The 23,040-nt window shown below is 40.6% G+C and overlaps 1 protein-coding gene across 1 annotated transcript in view; it reads right to left on the bottom strand.

Moving 5' to 3' along the window:
• celsr3 (cadherin, EGF LAG seven-pass G-type receptor 3) overlaps positions 1-23,040 on the bottom strand; it is a 105,029-nt gene that overhangs the window by 70,235 nt on the left and 11,754 nt on the right. The window contains exons 2-3 of the mRNA XM_056422351.1: positions 11,985-12,328; positions 9,161-9,449 (exon numbers count right to left, since the gene is read on the bottom strand). Coding sequence (XP_056278326.1) covers positions 9,161-9,449; positions 11,985-12,328 — 633 coding nt within the window. The remainder of the gene's footprint in view (positions 1-9,160; positions 9,450-11,984; positions 12,329-23,040) is intronic.

The raw sequence follows: 23,040 nt of genomic DNA, 5'->3' as shown, positions 1-23,040 counted from the left end.
GCGGACGACCTGAACTCATTTTATGCACGGTTTGAGGCTAGCAACAACAGCGCTAGCTCGCGGCTAACAACAACACGTAAGCGTAGCCGAGTGAGTTCTACCGCTGGGGATGAACACACACTCTCTGTGACCGAGCACAGTGTGAGGAGGGCTCTGTTGAGGTGAACACCAGGAAAGCTGCAGGTCCAGATGGCATATCTGGGCGAGTACTGAAAACCAGCTAGCTCCAGTGTTCACCACAATATTCAACCTCTCCTGGCTGAGTCCGTGGTCCCCGCCTGCTTCAAGAGATCCACTATTGTCCCTGTGCCCAAGAATGCTTCTCCAGCATGTATGAATGACTCACCTCGGTGGTCATGAAATGCTTTGAGAGGCTGATAAAGGACTACATCTGCGCCTTCCTCCCTTCCTCCATGGACCCGCTGCAGTTTGCTTATCGCCCAAACAGATCCACAGATGATGCTGTCTCCCAGGTACTGCACACCACACTCTCTCATCTGGACAGCCAGAGGGAGGGCTATGTGAGACTGCTGTTCATTGATTATAGTTCTGCTTTCAACTCCAGAGTCCACTGCTGACTGGCCGCCATGCTGATTGAGCTGGGTCTGAACACCCCTGTGTGCTTGGAGCCTGGACTCCCTGACCGCCAGGCCACAGGTGGTCAGGAAATCCCTCACCCTGAACACAGGATCCCCTGTGCGTCCTCAGCCCCTACTGTACTCCCTGTACACACATGACTGTGTGGCCAGGTTCAGCTCAACACCATCATCAAGTTTGCGGATGACACAGTGGTGGTGGGCCTGATCTCCACAACCCGCAGAACAAAGGCCTACCTGGAGGAAGTTGCTGATCTGTCACTCTGGTGCCAGGACAACAGCCTCATCATGAATGTCACCAAAACTAAGGAGCTGATTGTGGACTTTAGGAGGGTACAACAACAGAGCACGTACTCACCACTGGGAGTCCACATCACCGAGGATCTGACATGGTCAACAAACACAGACACTCTGGTGAGAAAGGCAGCAGCGCCTCTACCACCTCAGGCAGCTGAGGAAATTTAAAGTTTCCCAGAGGATCCTTCAGTCCTTACTCTGGAGCTGTAGAGGCGTCCTGACAGGAAGCATCACAGCCTGGTTGGCAACTGCTCCGCTCAGGACAGGAAGGCAGAGAGAGAAAGTGCGTTCGGCTGAGCGACTATGAACTACACTCCCACCCTGCAGGACTTGTACACCAGGAGGTGCAGAACCAGAGCGGCAGGATCATGAAGGATCCTCACCACCCCAACAACAGACTGTTTGAACAGAGAGACTGAGCGGAGTTTCTTTCCTCAGGCCATCAGGACTGTGAACTCCGACCTCACCAGGACCCCACATAGACCCACACAACTGCCCCTCTTAGGCACACACACACACACACACACACACACACACACACACACACTTACTGTAAATATTGTGTTGTTTTTTATTGTAAATAGTGTGTACTTGTTGCCCTTGCACATTCCTGCTGAGCATTGCCACTTTCATTTCACTGCACACCCTGTGTGTGTATGTGACAAATAAAACATCTTGAATCTTGAATCTTGAACAGTGGCGTAGTCATGAGCAGGAATTCCACGACCCAGACGATCCATCAGGCAGATAGGATCTATTATGTCCATAGGGTCCCGACCCCCATGACGAAAAGTCAAAAAAACTCGGGGAGAAAAGCAGAGTTAGTAACGTGTGATTGAGAGATGAAAATTCATCAAGAGAAAAAAAGGAGAGGGTACTCAATTGCATCCTAAAACGTCCCCGGTAGCTATAAGCGAGGAAGGTCTTAAGTCTACGCTGGTTCCATAAAAGAGGAGCTTGATAACTAAAGGCTCTGGCTCCCATTCTACTTTTTAATGATGATCTATCCATTTCAGCATGATGCAGTAATTGGATTCCCTTTTTTCTGTTATTTCTTTACTGTTAGTTCTTGACTTATTCACTTGTATTTTAACCTTTTGTACTGCTCCCTCGTCTTGCTTTCTATATTTTGTGCTGTCCGTGCAGCACTCTGTTTAAACTTCCCCTTTAATTTTTTTTCCTTTCCTTCTTTGCTTATTTTCCCTCTCTTCCCTCCTCTCCCTTTTATATTACCGGTACTCCCCTTTTGTTTATTTTCTCCTTCCAGAGCTCTCTTTACACCTCATCTTAATCAATCAGCTCTAGTTGTGGCATTATGTCATTTATTTATATCTCCAACACACTTTTCTTGTGTATCTCCTGTCTGCTAAGTTTCCTTTCTACACAGCCGTTTCATTTTCGCTGTATTTTTCGTCCATTCAAGTCTCTTTTTTTGCTTCAAAGACTCTCTACCGTTTTTCCCATCTCCTGCCTCTTTTTCCTTTTGCTCACACTTTCCTAATTCTTGATATGCACTTTACCCCATCTCCACTTTAATCTTCCTCGACCTCCCTCACGATCGTCTTCTGCTTTTTTTTGTTGCCTCTTCCAAAAGATCAGATCTCAGATATTAATAAGAACTCACCTTCAACATTTATTTTCAATTCTTTTTGGCTCTCTCTATTCACCCTGCAGCCTTTCTTTCGTTCTCTCTCTCTCTCTCTCTCTCTCTCTCTCTCTCTATTTCTTTATTCTTTATTTTGTTGCATTTGCTTGATCTTGTTTTCTATACCTACTTTTTGAAATTGTTTGAATTTAAGTCCAATTTCAACTTTAAATTAAAGGGAGGCTCACTTTGCATGTATATCTCAACAAAGTGGAAATAAGAAGTCTAAATAATAAATTTTTATATCAGATATTTATATTCAATGTTGCCCATAAATAAACTTGTACTCAGTCTGTTGATGTATTTCATACTCTTTCTAATCTACAGTTAATTGTTTATTATCTTATGGGAGGACAGGAGTCTCCTTTGTTGAATCTTGCATCCTGGCTATTGATGAAAGAGTTGCTGTGTCTCTGCACTTGAGTCCACCTGCTCAATACTCAAATTCATGATTAAAAAAAAATACAACTGTTATCTTGAATGATCCTTATGCTATTTTAAATGCCACCAGCAATAATGAGGCATTTTTGGTCAAATCTTTTGTACAACGAAGAGCTTTGGTTAATTAACAAATGTATAAATGAATAAAATAAAATGGAAACATGCAGTTAAAATCCAACAGTGAATCTAAAACTCCAAAACATGAATTGTATTGGCTTCATGTGAGAGTTGTAAATTGCTACGTACATAATTGGCACGGATTATCTTAATAATTAGCTCTGATTTCATGACTCAGTTTTGCCATTGTGCATGTATTAAATACGCTGAACATTATTTCTGCTTTATCACAGACCTTCGAGGTGAGCACCACTGAGGGAACAATTAACCATGAAGGCTGTGGACTGAGATTCTAGTTGTTCGATTCCTGCACATTTTTATTTGTGTCAAATATTATGTTCATGCACAACTTCCTTGTGGGTGATAACGTCACTCAGTCACAGACACACACACACACACACACACACACACACACACACACACACACACACACACACACACACTGTTCCTGCCAGTTCCTTATTCATGTTCCCTCTATACCACCTCTATACATCCCAATTTATCTTGCCAGGCATAATTTAGTCTCCTCTTACTCTGCATTCATCACCCACCTCACTCCTTTACCCCCCCCCCCACCCCCACCCCAGTTAATACACTTCTAACTTCGTTCTCTCCATCTTGCATTTACCAAACTAATTCAGTCTCACAGTCTTCACTTCCATCTCACCTCAACTACATTTCTGAATTCTCTCCTTCTCTGTGGCTCATTACTCCTCGCAGTCAACACCATCCTCAGAAGGTTAGAACTCGCTTAGCATTATTTCTCAAACGCCTCACATAGTCTAGCCTCCTCCAGCTAATTTGCTCTGCATGTGTGATCTGTTTCCCTCTAGATCCGCTGGATTAAATTTCTCAGTGTAACATGCATATCTGCTTTATCACATCCTAAACTAATCTCACCTCTCTGCCTACCGCATGTCTTCTCCGTGTCGTTCTCTTGCTTCACGCAACAAAGCCATTTGATTTCTACCTGTCCTCCCGGCTCCCCATATTATCTTCTCACAAACTAATTTAGTCTCTCTCTCTCTTTCTCATCCTCATCTCTTTCTCTCTAATCTCCTCTTTGCATCTCTTGGCTCTCCAAGATGTATCCCTCATATTATATGTTACTGTAATATGCATAATGTACATCTCTATTCATCACTTCTGTGTCTATGTTCTTTCAGTTTGTAAAACCGATCAGCCTTTCTGTATCTAATGTTATCTCCATGTGTACTGGCCACTGATAACTTCTCTTTCTACTGCTGAGGTATTTTCCTTCTCTTTTTTTTCCACGGGTAATGACTGTTACACATTCGCGTCAGCGCTGCAAGCTTAACATGCTTCCGAGATAAATAAGCGCTTGAGGTTAGAAATATTTTAATTCGTATGAATGCAAATTGCAGAGCTTCAGCTGAGTTTAAGCAATTGTAGCTGCAGGAGTTGTGACTGTAGCTTCCATCCAATTGATAAAACAATATACTATAAATTTCACGCACCCTAGAAATAGAGAGGTGTAATAGAGCAGCAGCAGTTTATTAATCCATACTTAATATAGATTGGCCCTTTTATTACATGTCCTAAAACTATACTTGATTCACAGACAAGTTTAAGAGTTCTGATTAATCATTTCAAGTCTAAAAGGGATAACCTGAGCCTAATAAACAAGTCCATATCTAACAGTTGGATTTCAAAGGAAATGTATTTCATTAGTCACTCAACTGTTTGAGATTTGAAGAAAAAATACAGCTGTCTTCGTTTAAAATTATTATTATTTATTTGCACCATTAATATTACCAAAATTACTCAAAAGAGTCATTCGATATTTGAGATAACTCACATCTGATGTGTTATTGTTATTACGTAGTAACACCAGTGCTTTCACTGCAACGGCAAGAGAGAATATCATTTTCAAATAATAGCCTGAAAGCAGAACCAGCAGATCAAAGCTGCACTGTACTCAGTCAATTATTTATTGAATTCAATTCATGGATTTGAGAACTTTAGAGGTCCAATAACACAGTTGTCACACTTAAATTAAGTAGAATCGTAATGTTAGCCCTTGTTTTGTGACAACATCTCAGTTTCATTTAAACATGCATGGGCTCAGGTTGGGTATTCAGTGCAGACGATGTATGAACCCTGCTGATGCAGTGTTTCACACGATTCCACATCTCTGGGGTTGTCACCATAAAGGGAGTAACTCTTTCTTCACAGCAAGCTCATAGTGTGTACAAAGTATTCGTAAACCTTGTTCAGTGTCAAACCTGTCTTATCCCAGTGTGGTTTAGAGATGGGTTAGCCTGAGGCTACATGTATTGTGGAATCTCTGTTTTTTAATCTTTTGTCTTTGTCTCTGTTTGGCGGAAGAAGGGAAGAGGCTCCTCAAAAAGTCGAGTTGTATCTGGATGAACCTGCTGCTTGGCACTGAGCCCCAAAGCTGAACAGAAATCAAGCTGGTTGAGTCAGTATCAGCATTTTCTCTTTATTAATAAATATTCTTGTATTATTATATTTAGTTTTATATTTGATCTTAGATACAATTTGTCCATTTTACTTCATTTTATTTCTTATCTGGTCATGTTTTCTAAGGTTTTCCATTTGATTTAATTATTGTTGGTTTTCATTTATAGCTTTCAATGAAGTCATTAGGATTTTTATTTTTAAATGTTGTAAAAAAAAGTTTTTACAAAAATGCTACCAGCTCACTAAACCATATTAATTTGAGCCAGCAAGACCGGACTTCACTCCCAGTCAAAGGAGATTGTACTGCCCATTTCACATTTTCTGATTTAAGGAGATGAAACTATTTTGACATAAACATCTGGCTTGAGTGAAGAAACACCAAAGAGATTTGTTAACAAATCACACCTCATACATCTAGTGTCAGAAATATATTTCCCTCAGTGAAAAAGCTCACGCCTGTGAGAGAAATCCATAGAGTTTCAGGAAAAAAGCAATTGAGAGGATGGATGAAGGCAGATTGGCTGGAGAAATGAAAAATAAAAGGAATGTTGTAGAGAGCAAACTTGGTTGGGAGATGTCTGGAGATTCCTGTGTGTTGCAGAATCAATTCGTCCCAGTTTAGTCCTCCTCCTTGTCCTCTTCCTCCCACTAGCCCTGGGCATAGACAAGAAACCGCAACACCCGACGCCTACGCAGGAAAGGCACAACACTGGCTACCCAGAACCCATCTGATTTCCATCCCCTCTCTCATTCTCTCGCTCTCTCTTACTCATTGCTCCCAGAAGTATCTTGCCCCACTTCCCCCCCTGAAGCCCTTCTTTTCATGTTATTCTCTGTGAATTCATCCCTCGTCTCCCATAATGCTGTCAGGCCCGCCTCTTCTCTGTCCTCTCCTTCATCTCTCATGCTCTGCTCTTTGCACTCTCTCCTTGTTCTGTCCCATCTTTAACTTTCTTTCTATTTTTCCCTCTTCTGCCCTCCTATTCTCACAGTTTTTCTGTCCTCCTTTACAACTTCCATCACCACTATCTTTTATCCGCTCTGCCTACTCTGTCTCCGTCCTCGGGCCCTGACACATCCTGTGCGAGCAGCTATCTTGCATGTCAATTGCATGTCACACTACAAACCAACCAAATGGGCTGATAGTTTTGGTGTTTCGGCCTGAGCTCGATCATCTGTCATGCCGTTTGGCCCTAATTGTCTTCTGGGAAGTACATTTTATGTGGACTACTTTTAGAGAATTTCCTAAAAAATTCCATATTCCATATGATTACTTTGGAGGTAACTTAGTCCTGTGTGCCCTGCTTCCTTTGGCATGCATTTTAACACACCAGTCATCATTTTGTTTTCATGGAAACTCAACTGTCAAACCACCAGATGAACCACCAGAAAAGTGCCACATTGTCTTTTAGGATAAGTTCTGTGCGGTGGTGCCAAAGAAGTCAACCTAGCCAACCACTTTCTTTCTTGATTATCAACTCTTCACTGGTATCGCCCAAAATCAAAAAGTGATTTCCTCTTCTCCTTCATGTTACCTTGCTACTTTCCGTCTTTTTCTCCATTTGTCAAAATTTGCCAACTCTCTCCATCTCTCTTTCATTTTATTTCCATCATACTCTATTCTCTATCTTTCTCTCGCCCACCCCCTCGCTCTTTGTCCCTTTCTACCTTCATTTCTCCTTTGCTTCTTTCCCCTTTCCATCTCGCTGGAAAACACTCAGTCTCTCTTATCAAAGAAAAGTGTTGCTTCACTCCCCCAGCTCTCCTTTTCATTTGAAATAAAAGCCACTGTAAAATATCCTCCTGACACACACACTGACATTCATAGCATCTTTCTACTCAGAGGCTCGGAGACTTAGGCAATGCAGCAGTATGGAAGGGAGGCAGAGAGGGAGAGAAAGAGAGAGAGTCCTAGAACCTAAATTAGTCTAAAAGATAATACATTATTTAATGTCACTCTGTTTGTGTGTGTGTGTGTGTGTGTGTGTCTGCGTGTGTGGGTGTGGGTGTGTGGTTGTGTGGGGGTGTGGGTGTGTGGGTGTTCTCCCAGGCGGCAGAGGGCCTGTGTTCATGTTGTTCAGCTCAACACGACAACAGAGTTATCAAAAAGGAAGCCAACGTGGGACATGAACAAAGACACAGACAGTCAGTTTTAGTTTTACCAGTCTAGAGTTGAAGACTACACCAAGGCACAGCATACACACAAACAAACACACTACTCTTCATACTATCAACTAAATTAGTGACATTTGTTTCACATTCAAGCGATGCACTGTAAACTGTACCAAATTAAAGAATACATGAGGAACTGATGTATGTTGTGTATTGGGCAATCAGCATTTTCTGAAAAATCAGTGGCACACCGCTGATGATGTGAGGAGCTGCAGCTACATCAGCACTTTCCAAATTGTAGAGTTGAACTTTTTTTAATAAATACTTGCACATGTAAATAAGAAAGTCTATGTTTTAAATTAATACATAAGAAAGATATGATTATTAATAAGGGATATTCTGAAGAATGTAACATAGGAGAAAGTCACTGTCACTGTATAAGTATGATCACTGTATGAGTATTATTATTGTAACTGTGTACTGATTATAACAAGCTTATGGTTATTATAACTATTATGACTCAGGTATGAATGAAATGTATTGATTATGGGAGCCATAGTTAAATTGGGAGGTTTCCCTTGGACATCGTAAAAAACTATTGGAAGTCATAAACTCAGTGTTTGAATTGAGAATAAATCCCTTTGTAAAGCACGAGATGGTTCTCTCACGGGGATACGACAAACAGCAGAGAGCTGCTTGTAGACTGTGGCCTTGTAACCACGTGAGCACGCCCGGCCAGGACTAAATATACACTTATGATCCTTCATATGATCCTTTATATTATTATTATATATATATATATATATATATATATATATATATATATATATATATATATATAATCTTATATATCTCTGGATTCGGGACTTCTTCTTCCAAGCACGGGCAGCTTGAGATTCTTTTGAACTTTAACTAAATCAACCTAAAAAGCATGTTGAAAGCGACTCAGCTCTGCAGTCACTGACCTTGAATTTGATCCTACTTTATGACAAACATTCCTTTGGGATGTGCTATTGTGTGAAGCGTAGTATTGCGTGTCTTGTGTGTTCTTTCTTGTAGAACTTTATATTCTTGTTTTACTTGCACCATTGTTATTTTGCTCTCTTTATTTTGAACTGAATTAACCTTAATTAAAGCTATAATATCAGATCAAATGGTTACAGTTGAGTTTAAACTGTACACTTAGGGCATTAGCATTAATTCAATTGTTACATTTTTTATTTTTTTTACTTGGATGAAAAAAGTTGGGTTTATTTTCCACTTACTTTAAACAAACATAAGTGAACATACTTGTACTACAATTCCTAATCAACATGTCTATACCACTACTATCCCGACCACATCCAAACACATTTCAACTCTTACTTGTGTATCCTATGAGCGCAAAAACACACATACTTATAAAGAACCAACAAAATCAGCTAAATTAAAGACATGTTTCATAACCTCACCCTAGCCACAGCAGCACAAGTACGATCCCTCATCACTTACAGCACACCACACTTACCGGTGTAGTCTTCACGGCAGATGCAGGTGTACCCTCCCTCTCTGCGGGCGCACACCCCTCCGTTCAGGCAGGGGTTGGAGTAACACAGGTTGATCTCCGTCTCGCAGTAATCCCCCGTGAAGCCAACAGGGCAGCGGCAGCGCAGGCCAGCGATGGGGTGGATGGGCCGGAACAAGATGGACGGGGACGAGATGAAGGGAGCGGAGCTGTTGAAACGCAGCACTGAGATACACTTCATGTAGTTCTGGCACGGCTCACGCAGACACACGTTGTCATCGAACGGGAGAACCTGGAGTGATGGGAGAGGAAAGATGTTGGAACGTTATTGCTGTGTTAACAAGTGAAAAGCAGTTTGCTGCTGCAGATGTTCCAGATGGTGTCCCAATTCAGATTAGCTTCTGTTACACTGGGTTTCACTGCTGATCATGCTTTCTTTTTATCATTCTTTCAACCTCGCTGAAACACACAATAAGCTTTTTCTTACCACGCACAGTCTGACTCATAATAGAAGTAAAAGTACATGTGCAACTACCCTCACTAAAGTTGTCTCTCTTCAATGTAGGTGTTCTAGTAAGCCATTCAAACAGTAGTGGAAATGTATTAAACTCAAGTACTAATTCAACAATGAACATATATTCTCCATTACTTGTCAAATTCCATCAATAAATATACTACCTCAGTGAAAGTCCATAAGTATCATCACCATAATGTACTTCAAGTATCCAAGTAAAAGTGGACCATGAGTGATGTGGCAGCTGTTCAAACTGAGCTTGTTTTAACTACTTTATATACTTTTAAGTTTCAATCCACAACGACACCTCTTTATTCACGATTCCTTTGAAGGTAAAATGTAAAAAGTAACCAGGAACTTTAGCTGTCAGATAAAAATAGTAATAGTAAAAAGTGTAATGTTTCTCTCTTAAATGTAGGTAAGGACAAGTGTAAAGTAGCCTCAAATGAAATGTACAATGAATAAATGTAGGCTACTTGTTTGCCAGAATGCAGAGCCGTGAAAGTGGAGCACCTCACTTGACAGCAACCTAAATTCAGGTTATTGATTACACCAGTCCTTCCCTTTTCATGTCAAAATGTCCGCCATGAAATAAAGTAAACGATATGCAGCAGAGCTGTGCTGAAGAAGAAAAGTGTAATGGACAGAGATTTGGAGTCGGGATCTGAGAGATCTCCACAGTCGGTGGGGGGTGTAAATATAATGTTAACAAATTAATTAACCGATAGTCTTTATCTGTTACATTGAGAAGTTGTTCAAGTTTAAATAACATGTAACTTTAGTCACCTATTTAACACTAGGTTAAATTATAACATGAATAGAAATATTTCACTTTTTTAGAAAAAAAACAGTGAGACTGGTGAAACCGAAGGAAACTGAGTGGATTAGTAACAATACGATATTACAGCTCTCTGTAACTTAATGAAACAAAAGTCACTGCAATGATCTGAACCGCTAACTATCCTCATTTAGCGCGAATGTTGTCGCGCTCATGTTGGCAGGCGTTGTCACGTTACACCTCAGTTACGGTAATTAGGTTAGCTGGGTGTCATCGTGTCAATACTAAAATACCAGTTACCTTGGACGTCATATCCCTCAGGGTACGTTCAATCATCAATTTTGATTTACTTATTTCAATCTCTCTAGAAACTCTCAAGCCGCCATTAGTCACATGAAAGAAGCTGAGTGATTACAATAGTGATAGGCTGCTCATGCTCTGCCCTGGGTTGTGTCTCTCAGGCTACAAAGAGCCCAAACTCTATTTTATACTTTTAAAATCAAAGCTTTCAAATCACTCTCCTTCAAATCCTTCATATATATTCTGATATATTCTGATAGGCACATAATCTGTAATATATATATATGAAATACAATTTATATACAGTCTATATATAAATATGCATATAACAGTCTATATATATATATATATATATATATATATATATATATATATATATATATATATACAGTCCTGTATATATATATTAAAGAGCACGTCAAGATGACCCTAATCTCATTTGATACAATGTAATTATTTGTTGGAATTTACTCTTCCCTTTGTCTTGCCACATGTTCTTGGATCAAAAACGTCTTAGGTGTCAGTCATTATGAAGTTAAATTCTCTCAAAATGGTTTGCCTTAAGAATTGGCGTACAAGCCCGATCACACTAACACTACGTGTCTTCTTTTATTTTATTTTTTTACGACTTGAAGTTAATATATTGATTCTGATTCTGCTGTGTTGTACCATTTACTTTGCAGAGGAACAGCTGCCACCGCGAGAGTGTGTCTTCTTAGACAGTGAGAGGATATAGTGTTAATTCGGTTGGTATGTGTTGATGTGTGTTTGTGAGACTGTGCCTGTTGAGAGAATGTTGTATACGTTCAGCCTTAAACTATCTCTCTTTTCCCATCATAAATCTTTACTCCTTTGTGTTTAACTTGTTCTTCTTTCTGTCGAAACATCTCTCTCATGTACAGCTATGCTCTGAGGCAGTGTGTGCTTCTGTGTAACTGGTGTGCATGCTGTGTGTGTGATTTCATGCATGAAAGCGTTTAGTGGACATGTCAGCGTATTGCTGATGAAGCCATATGTCTGTGCTGGCTTGGCATCTGTATGCTATTATTATCAGTCACATGCAATATGCTGAAGTGTCTCGAGATGCATCTGTTTGGCACAATGGGTCTCACCACTTACTGCAGGTAACCCTGATTTCAAGTTGCTGCTGCATGCAACCAACTTTTCTTACATAGAATTTTTTTTTTAAATGCAGCTTCTTATGTTTGAACTTGTATTTGTAAATGGGTATTGACCTCCATCTGTGTAAGTGACGTCAGCCTCGGCCTGTTCAGGTACAGCTGTTCCTCCAGCGTCTCGGAAGGGAAGAAGAGTCCACCGGGCAACGCAGCAGAGAAGCTGACATTCAGGATCCCTCCCGGCGCCGCATCCAGGTCCGGTTGGATGTTGAAGATGAAAACATCCTCGACAGGCACCGAGAGCACCGCTGACACGCCCTCCAGGAAGTTACCCAGCAGCGGCGACAGGAAATGCTCCTGGGACATGTTCTGGAGGCGGACGGTGACGCTGCTGCCCAGCATGTCCTCGGTGATGATGAGGACGCGGAGAATACACTGGGCAGAAATGCTGTGGACGCCATCTGAAGAGATAAGAGGAGACCAGAGTAGGGAAAGAAACAGGAAAGGTGAATGAATGTGCTTATTCATGAGGTGTACAGAGGATGGACAACAGGGTTATGAGGTGACGGAGCAGGAGATAAAGCAAGATAAAGACGGAGAGGGTTGGAAGACAGAGTGATATATCGGTGTGAACAGGTGGAGGAGTAAGAAGAGAGAGATAGATGAAGGGGGAGGCACGAGGGAGACGGGTCGGGGGCGACAGGGATAAACAGCAAAGAGCGGAGAGACAGAGGTAAAGAGACAGAGATAAATTATTTGGAGTCAGAGAGGAAGGATGACAAAGGGGAAGAGAAAAAGGTGAGGAGGTCACAACAATATCAGGATATATGCAGCTTGGACCACATGACTCTGTCTCATATGTTATGATGCATCGTACAAGCACATTCACATCTACACACATACAAGAACCATAAAGATACCGTTAGAGATGAATAGATTCAGGGTAATTTTCAAAATATGCTTTGTGATCATGACATTTTACTGTAAATGGGACCTATCATGGATAGAGAGTGTAATACATTAATAATAAGCTGACTCCAAAGTATATTGTGTCTGCATGTGCTACATGACTGTCAGTGTTTCCCCTAGGTTTACAGCTCCAGGAGGGCGGGACTAGTGCCACTGCTAGCCATGTTGGTGCCCTAAGCTTAACTCCTTCACGATGCCCCCCCTGAGACGGCGAGCAGTGTTGACGGGGGGTAAGGTGACTTCAATAGTAGGTAGACGATCAATAGAGAAAATTTCAGGGTGGCGGGGCACCACCCTGTTATAATGGTAGGGGAAACACTGACTGTGAGTCTAAGCTGTTGTGGTAAAACCTGTTCTTTGATCTTGACCTGGGTGGTGATGGTAAACTGGCTTGCTGACTGGGATCATCACCCAATGTTAACCTGTTCTTTGGGGAAATAAATAAATCATTATTTTGCTGCTGAAGTGAACAAAATTATTTTACATTTCATTTTCGAGAGAGACATGTTTCACAGCTTGCACATACAAGGAATGGACATACTCTGACTCTTTTCCCCGGATTCTTACATATATATATATACAGGACTGTCTCAGAAAATTAGAATATTGTGATGAAGTTCTTTATTTTCTGTAATGCAATTAAAAAAACAAAAATGTCATGCATTCTGGATTCATTACAAATCAACTGAAATATTGCAAGCCTTTTATTCTGATTTATTGCTGATTATGGTTTACAGCTTAAGAAAACTCAAATATCCTATCTCTAAATATTAGAATATCATGAAAAAGTATACTAGTAGGGTATTAAACAAATCACTTGAATTGTCTAATTAACTCGAAACACCTGCAAGGGTTTCCTGAGCCTTGACAAACACTCAGCTGTTATAAATCTTTTTTTTTTACTTGGTCTGAGGAAATATTAAAATTTTATGAGATAGGATTTTAGAGTTTTCTTAAGCTGTAAGCCATAATCAGCAATATTAAAAGAATAAAAGGCTTGCAATATTTCAGTTGATTTGTAATGAATCCAGAATGCATGACATTTTTGTTTTTTTAATTGCATTACAGAAAATAAAGAACTTTATCACAATATTCTAATTTTCTGAGACAGTCCTGTATATATATATATATATAGACTCAGTGGCTCTTTCTTTATTAGATGATGTTAGGCACACTCTAAATATAGGACATTAACATGTATCAGTTTATTTATTGTATTGAATGACTTTCAGTATTCTTCGTGCCGAAAAAAACCATGGTTTGATATTATTTATGTCAAACTATTCAAGAAGCTGTTTATCCAGTGGAGAGTCATGATATGCTATTTATGGGCATGGTCATGCATGGTCATTGTCAGCAAAGATAATTACATTATTTGACCTTATGTTCTAGTATGAGAGAGAAAACCGATCCTCTGAATTCTACACTTCCTTGTGAGCCAGGGAGTTGGTTTGAAGCCTTAATTAAACAAGCTGCCAAGAGAGAGAGAGATCGCTCCTTTCCTCTGAAAGCGATGAGCTCATACGAATCACAGCAGGTCACAACCTCTTACAGCTATACCTGTTTCAACAGCTGACACGACACATTTCATCTACACTGGATACCGACACAATCCAGCGCTGTGCTGCATTGTGTATCCTAAACCAATTTGGTTCGACAAGCCGGCTAATAGGCTGCAAAAGAACACAAATGCACATGACCACACCGGTATGTGGAGGCAATCTTCTGTGCTGCGCTGCGGAGGTAAGACAGGACGAAACGGGTAAGGAAGCAAAACCTGAGGGGTCTCGTTGCAGAAAGGACAAGGCAAGTGGTGAGAAGTCAAAAGGAAAGCAAAGAGTGCAATGGAGTGAGCGAGAGGCTTGAAAGAGAGAGACAGAGAGAGAGAGAGAGAGAGAGAGAGGGAGGATGTTGACATACAGAGGCGACGGAGCGTGAAGGAGGTTTATTAAAAACTGGAGGAAGCAAAGGAGATGATGGAGGAGGGCAAGAGAAGAGAAATGAGAAAGGGAACGAGGGCTTTTATTCATGAAAAGAAAAGAGCTTGGGCACTTGATTATTATTATTATTATTATTGTGGTAACCCACAATCAATACTGATTTACAATTGCTGTAAATAATTGATTAATTATCGATTGTTTACTTCTTTCCCTTTGACAATACTGTAAAATATCATTTGAAAGGTTATTGAATTGGTTAATTGGTAAAAGTTGTTGTGAATAAAAGGGAGTTTTAAGTGAATTTAAAAAATGTCAACCTCATTTGTTGTTGACACAAACAGACAGAAAGGAAGGAAGCTAAAAAAAAATGAAGGCATGAAGGGAAAGAGAGAGAAAATAAGTCCTTTTAGAGAAGGAAGGGTACACACAAAAACACTCCAGAAAAAGTGCACGATGTAGACAAAAATATAAAGACAAAACAAATCAGCAAGAAAACCTGAATAAATAGAGAAAGAGATAGAGAGAGATGGAGAGGCAGAAGAGAGAGTGGTGGAGGGGATGGGGGTTGGGTTGGGCGGCAGCTGGTTTGATTACCGGATTATGAGGAGACTCCCTACTGACCTCGAACACACACACACACACACACACACACCAAAATCCAGAGTCCTTCGTAATAAATGAATAGACAGAGAGAGGAGTGGCATCATGAAGGGACAGAGGAAGGAACAAGGAACATATTAATATAGTAATTTGTAGAAATAGATGCATACAAATCATAAACAAATAGATAGGTAGACAGATGGGTAGGTAGATAGATATATAGATAGATATATAAATAGATATATATATAGATATATATATATATAAATAGATAGATAGATAGATATAAATAGCAGTATTAAATGTTACCTCTTCTTCTGGGGCTAAAAGCCACCTTTATTATCAGCTCTCTGGATCATGATGCAAAGACGGAGCAGTAATTGACGCTGATCTCCCATTGTCATTCAAATGAGACAGAGATCTATGAAAAGACCCCATAATCTGCTGTAGTCGGACCCAATCTCTTTTACACACACACACACTCACGCGCGCACACACACACACACACACACACATCCATTAAAGTTTGCACATCCATGTATTCCCTTATATACAGCCACCATTGACACAAAGCGTTCCCTGGCCCCTATCTCGAACATTTAGATTTAGAAGCATTAAAGGAGTAGTCAGACATTTTAGGACATACGCTTATTTGCTTTCTTGTCAAGAGTGAGATGAGTAGACCAATACCATATAATAAAAAAATTTAAACACACTTGTGACTTTCTTTTCATCGTATTGGCAAGTACACACTGCATGTGTGCAGTGTGTCTAAGAGGTTTATTTTCAGAAGGATGGTAAACCACTCCACTCCACTCCAACACATTCATACACGCTTTGTTCCAATTGCTGGAAGATGGTGCTGTTGTTCTCCAATTTGCCTCCAACAAATCCGTCTGCACCAACGTAATGTATTGTTTTGTTGATAAGGTCTTGTGTGCAATTGTCATGTTGGACTCCTCCAGACTGGGCGTAACTATTTTTGTTTCCTCTGCAAAGCCCACTGAACGTTTTCTGTCTGAGTCACAGGCTCTCAGAAATCCTCTCTGGTGGAACAACATTGACATTTCCAAAAAGAATATATAACAACTCGACAAAATATTTAAAAGGCTAAAATAAAAAAATGGTGTAAGTATCAGGGCCTGACAGTTTATACGATTTCATCGGCCTTCAGGGAAATTCTCGCCCCAAGCAGCCATTCAATTCTTTCAGTAAACCTGGCACACACAGGTAAAATATCTTCATTGGATTTCCCTTTACTATCCAGCTAATTTGGCCAACCAGCATCGGCACGGGGCTTTTCACTCATGCCTCCATATATGAGGTCAATTGGTGGATTGAAATAGAAAAGAAGAAAAAGGCCATTTCAGCAATTAGAACCACCAAAGTTTGTCCACTCCCTGTGAGCGGGTCGATGACTCACCCACCTCCTCCTGTGAGAACAGCTACACATCTAACACAAGCACATGCCCGGACATACTATTAACAGCTCTGCTGAAAACAGGAAAGCCATAACCAATAAGTCTGCAAAAATATAAAGGCCCTTTTCACCAAATTTCTGCACAGTAGCTTTTTACCTTTTTTATTATAAGTTAGCCAACAGAAGATTGTCGTTGCAGCATTAGTTCTCAGGAAAGATCCGGCCTAATTATAATGTTTCCTGCTGTGTTAAAAAGCACATCTTGGTTAGAAACGGTATGAAGGGATTCCTTACTTCCACTTAAGTTTGACGTCACAGCACTAAAACAAAGGCATTGTGATTTGCCTGGACACATGATGTCATTTTTAGATCTAACCTTTAGTTGTTGTATCAGATTCCCATCTTTAACTAAAAACGATGCTTCTGACCCTCTTCCACCCAAAGACTTTTGCAACAAAAAGTCAGACGACCGGTCAGCCTGCATCCCTGTATTTTATGGAAAATAAGTCAAATAATTCACCAGTTGAAGAAATTTGTATTTAATGAATGAATACATGTAGACCCTCACTCGCCATTTCACAGGAGTAAAATAAGACTTCTAATAAGATATTGATCTAAATAGGGTTAAGCCGAGGTCTAATCCTGACACTGAATAAAGAGAGTGAAAGGACTGGACTCACTAACTATCTTATAAATCCCTACCAGTTTATTGGATTCTCAGGTGTCAATCTTTTTTGTTTGACAATATATCACACCTATAAAACGTCTGAGCCATCATTTTGGATACAAAGCCTTCACTCAAGAACTAAATCAAGATACAGCAGGTTTATCTTAGTTGAATATAAAGACGTGGAGCAATTGTGAATTACTTTTTGAATGCTGGTGAGAGGTGAGTAACCATGATCTTGTCCGTAACTTCCCAATAAGCCAGGAAGTCATAACTAATTCATCTCCCTTTCTCGATGGCACTCTGCTTCAGCGTGCATGGAAACAATAAAACATTAATAACCTCCAAACTCCACACCCCACGAATGGAAGGTTATTTTCGGGTCTTCAGCACCACGGGAAAACAAAGCGTTTTCGTAAATAACAATTTGGAGAGGAGCTTTCACGGCTCCTGTGGGCCTCGAGCCAACATTTTCCTCCTTTCTGTGTCCGCACTTCAAAGACGAAGGAGAACTCGAAGCTGGCGTGCATGAAGCCTCTAAGAATAAACACACTGGTCTGGAATCATCAGCGAGGTCCCATGGCCGCGTGAACATCAGCACGCCCTGAGAGAGAGGCTGGCCTCAGATCAGTGCTCCGGCTCTAAGATGCTTTGTGGGTACACGGTCCCCAGCGTTTCAAAGGGTTGTAGGAGTTCAGTGCTATCTCCCTGCGCCAGGTAGCCTGACTAATAGCACACTCAAAGCTTCTTGAATGTCAGAGCATCCCAAGCTCGCTTCCTGATAATCCAGACAGAAATAGTCTGCAAAGCGGCGTACAACGAGCCCACAGCTGGAGCTGAAAACAGCCCCAGAAACATTTTAAAAGCTGCAATACAGGGCAGGAGGAGGGGTCACGGGGCAGAGCCCCGGCATTTTCCTTTAAGGAATAAAGTCACAAAGCAAAGCAAGCAAAGTCTGGAGATACTGCTCAGGTGGTTAGTGTATGAAGCCAAATCCATAGGGAGCCAAATCCAGGCCTATAGTTTTGTTGGAAAAATTGTTTTGTTGGGAAAAAAACATAACGGAATCCAAATTATATTTTAACGAACAACATTTTTCATTCACTTATTTTTGTTTCGAATACATTGTTGAATTTTTCAAAGTTCAAGAATAAAACTTGAATTTTCAGGTTGAAATCTTTTTTTCAAACAAACAAAACTATTGGCCTGGATTAGGCTCCATATTCGTGAAGCTTTAAGAAAAGGATTTTTTAAGAAAAACTTTTCCTTTCTGAAGTTTGATTGGCAGTGGCTTTCCATTGTTGCAGTTTGGTGCGCATATTGTATTATTTTCTGTTGGTACGAAATGATAAAGCAGCAGTATACTATCCTAATTATTGTGTCGGTCATACTGTAGCCTGTTGGCTGACATTGAGTTTGGAAAGAGGACGGACTTAAAGCTGGGCAGCCACAGATTCCAGATCTTTTTTTTCCAGAGCATTTGAGTTATTTGCTGTCCGGATGTGAAGAGATTGTCAACAAATGTTTCTAAAATAAATTGCCCACCATAGCTGTAGCAACACATCTGGGGTTTTAAGATGTTCTATCGTGTCATCAATAACATAATGTTTCAGATTCAGACTTAGATAAAACTATCCGAGTCAGTCACAAGACATTCGACTCGAGGCCTCAGAGGATGTGCAGCTTGCTGTTAAAGTAAAATGAACCTGCTCTTTAATCCATTCAAGTATATCTTTCAAATGTCTCCCATGTTAAAATTCCTTACACTGTTACTGTGGGAGGAAAAGCTTGAATATCCACTGAGAAAGTGTTGCATTAATCACAGTTCATATCTTAACACAAGGGATTCTTGTCGATTTAAAATGTGTTTTGTATGAGCATCATTTGGGCATGTATTTTCTATTATTATTATTATCATCTCTGTGTACACTGCTGTGGTCAGTGGCTAAAATCCCTAAAGAGTTCAGGAATTCACACATGGTCTTGACATGGGTAAAAAAAAAAACTTTAAACTGTATGTGTTTTTTAAGCCCAAAGGGGGAGATATATTTCAACTAGCATGCAAAAACCCCAAACAGTCTAAATGGATTTAGACTGGACAAAAGCTGTATGTTGCTACTCTGAAACACACTAAAGACCGTCATGGTGCCTTTAGCCCATTAGCTCACACTCCGTGCTGCCACAATCACATGGTTTTAAATCCCTTTTCACACCCTTTTGTTTGGCCTTTTTCTTGCTTCTCCTCTGTGTTCATCGTGCTCTAAAAGCCCTCATAAGATACATGAGCATGTTGGATTTCCAAATAACAGGAACAAAAAGTTTGATGAGTTTTACGTTTCCAGTAGTGTAAATTGCCCGCGGGTCAGGAAAACCAATCGGTACAGTAGAGACCTGAACAAACGTTGCCCTTTAAAAAAAATAGTACGAGTAAGTGAATAAAAGGATAACTGCAGAGAGAGGCAGGCCATTAATTAATCCCAGGAGAATAACACAAGCATTAACAATTATGTGAATGAATCATTGCAAAGCACAGACACATACACACACACATACACACACCTACACATACACACAGATACACACACAACCCAGGCCCAGCTGATTGCTGTGCTCAGTTTGTTTTTTAAAGCCTTTCCACCCCTGAGGACTGGACACTCATTATACTCAGTGTAAAAGGAGAACAGAGTTAAAAAAAAGCTCTGTCACACACACACACACACACACACACACACACACACATACACACACACAAACACACACACACACAGCAGCAGCAGCCAGAGCAACATAATGGTTTAAACCACTCTTTTACAGAAGCACTAATCCTTTACGTTAAACCAGATAACTTCCACGCACACACTGAACAAAAGAAGCATACTCTCATGCAAAGACTCGTATCACATTTAAACACACCCTCATGTCTATTGTACGGATAAATAACCCAAATCCACACTCTGTCCTGTTTGACATCTGTTTGCGCTGTGTGCAGCAGCAGCAGCTATGCTCCTCCATCTTGCATCCGTCTTTGTTTGTGCTGTTGCTGCTTTGAGCATTTTCTCTCAAATGTACAACCGCAGAGACATTATGTTTGTGAGGGGATAAAAGCAGAGCTACACTTTTACTTATTTTTCATGCATAAAAAGAAATGCTTTTGGCCAAAAGGCACCATAAATAGGGCTCCACCTTTTCTGCGGACGTTGTTTTTCATTTAAATAATTTGGCATTCTGGGGCATTATATTGTGGGCTGATCATTCTCTGTTGTACATCATTCACACTCTAGCACCTGAGGCAGGCTGTGTAGATGTTTGCATCGCTCCTATCACTGCGAGGGCCCCTGAAAAGATTGGGTACTCATAATTGCTCCTGTGGGGCAGTATAATAGCGCAGCAGTAAAGTAAAGTAAACCGTTTTTTCCACAATAGGGACGTTTGGGCCCAATTCAAAACAAGAAAAAGAAAAGTAGCAAAAATGAGTCAGATCCGATCCAAAAAAGTCTGAGGATAATTAGACCCGACCCCAAATATAGTCGACCCGGGTTGACCTAAAGAGAGACGGATCAGTAAAAACTCCCAAATAACCCTTCAGGGGGAAAAAGGGAAGAAACCTTCAGGAGAGCAACAGAGGAGGATCCCTCTCCAGGATGGACAGATGCAATAGATGTAATGTGTCCAGAAGGACAGATTTAGAGTTAAAATACATTCAATGAATATGACAGAGTGTATGAATAGTTCATAGTAGGCTTATTCCACGATGGAGACCTCCACGATCCATCAGGCAGATGGCGGTGGGGAGGCAGAGTGGACGGAGTCTCAACAGTGGGCGGAGTCTCAACAGGACAGTGGCGTCGTCGGTAGCAGGAATTCCACGACCCAGACCTCGATGATCCATCAGGCAGATAGGATCTATGCCGTCTCATAGGGTCCGATGACCCCATGAGACGTGAAGTCAAAAGGACTCCGGGGTTTACAGTAATCATGTTAATGTTGTAAAGATTTATCGATGACACAGCGATAAACATAGCAGGGAAGTTCCAGTCTGTTGAAGATCTTTCCTCATGTTCATACCTTGTGCCTCTCAGTCCTCCCTGGTGGCTAATTTGGACAAAATCCATTTTCATTTAGCTTCAGACTCTCACAAACAAAGCACTGAAATGCTATTTATGAACACTTATATTTCCGTTTGCCATTCAGCATCAGTCTCTTTGATGTCTGAAAGGTTAGGAGATATTGTAATGTGTTTCTTTTCTTCTTTTGGATTACTGTAAAGCAATTCATATTACTATGACATGATACAATAAGTTTTGCCTGCAGATAAAGTTGTGCTGAATTTTGATCAAATGTCCCTCGTTGTCCCCAGGCTGTTTTGATAATTAAAGATAAAAACTGACTTTTATTTGTATTAAATGTGAATAATGTCCTTGTGTCATAATGCCTAATTGCATGAGTGTGTTGCAGAAGAAGGATTTCTCCACATTTGGTGTCGTTGTGTCTGTTTGAATTTTGAATTTTACCCTTTGAAAAGCTGTCAGCCTTTCCTAATTAAAGACACGGGCAAAGTACAAAGACATTCAAGGTGCTGGAGCGTAGCAGAGGTAGACAGTGGAGGGAAAGATGCATTCATTGTGACATTTAATTATTCAGTTTTTATTTCCTAACACAAATTCATTAAAGGGGACTATTCCAGCAAATGGTACAGAGATAAATCGTATTGAAACTCTGTAACTTCCTGCTGTCAAGAGTTTGACTTCTTGAACCTCCCCCTGAGTTTATTGCATTATATATCATCACATCAAATACCGTATTCAGCTTTTTAAACACAACTAAGTTCACTCATAGGAGCCCACCATGTCTGAATTTTCCCCGTTATGGCTTTGACCTGTGCATAATGCTGAAAGCAGTTATCCTGCCACTCAAACCACACCTTCTTGAGACATGTCAAAAGGACCGTATTTTACAGGGGATGTGCACCGCTGTGTGAATGCAAGGTAACTTAGCATGTGCAGTAAAAAGAGACCTGAGTGCGAATCCAACAAAACTTGGATTAATGGAAGCTGGGAAACAGACACTTTATCCGAAGCTGTCAATCTAATTCCTCTCTATAAGTCCCAGAAAAAAAAGATAATTGCCTTTCAGATTTGCATGAAATATCAGAAGCCATGTACTTAAGCTGTGGGGAGGAACCACTTTCCTTTTAACACAAGCTTTGACTTGTCAAGCACTTAACGATGTGATGGCGTTACAGTATTAGACAGACATGGCCCCCAAACCATTCACCACCTAACATCTCTGGCCTTCGGTGAGCTAAAATCCTCTGAAGAAAATCAGATGAACGTCCTTGAACAGATCGCTTTGAACAGACACTGGGTCTGGTGACATACAACATTTAAATATAATACAAACCCTTTGTTGCTCATTATCTGCTACACAGATACCTTTTAAAACATAAAAAGATGACAATAACTGGTTAGCACCTTTGCAAGTCACAGGTTGGCTCCCAGAATCGGTGTAATGGCAGGACACCCAATAAAGGAACCCGCTGTCTGGCTGTCTGTGTCCAACTGTGTCAAACTCCACAAC

Source organism: Pseudoliparis swirei, chromosome 9 (assembly GCF_029220125.1).
Source record: "Pseudoliparis swirei isolate HS2019 ecotype Mariana Trench chromosome 9, NWPU_hadal_v1, whole genome shotgun sequence".
Lineage (NCBI taxonomy): Eukaryota > Metazoa > Chordata > Actinopteri > Perciformes > Liparidae > Pseudoliparis > Pseudoliparis swirei.
The sequence above is the reverse complement of the archived record's forward strand: the minus strand, read 5'-3'. Positions and strand labels throughout refer to the sequence as shown.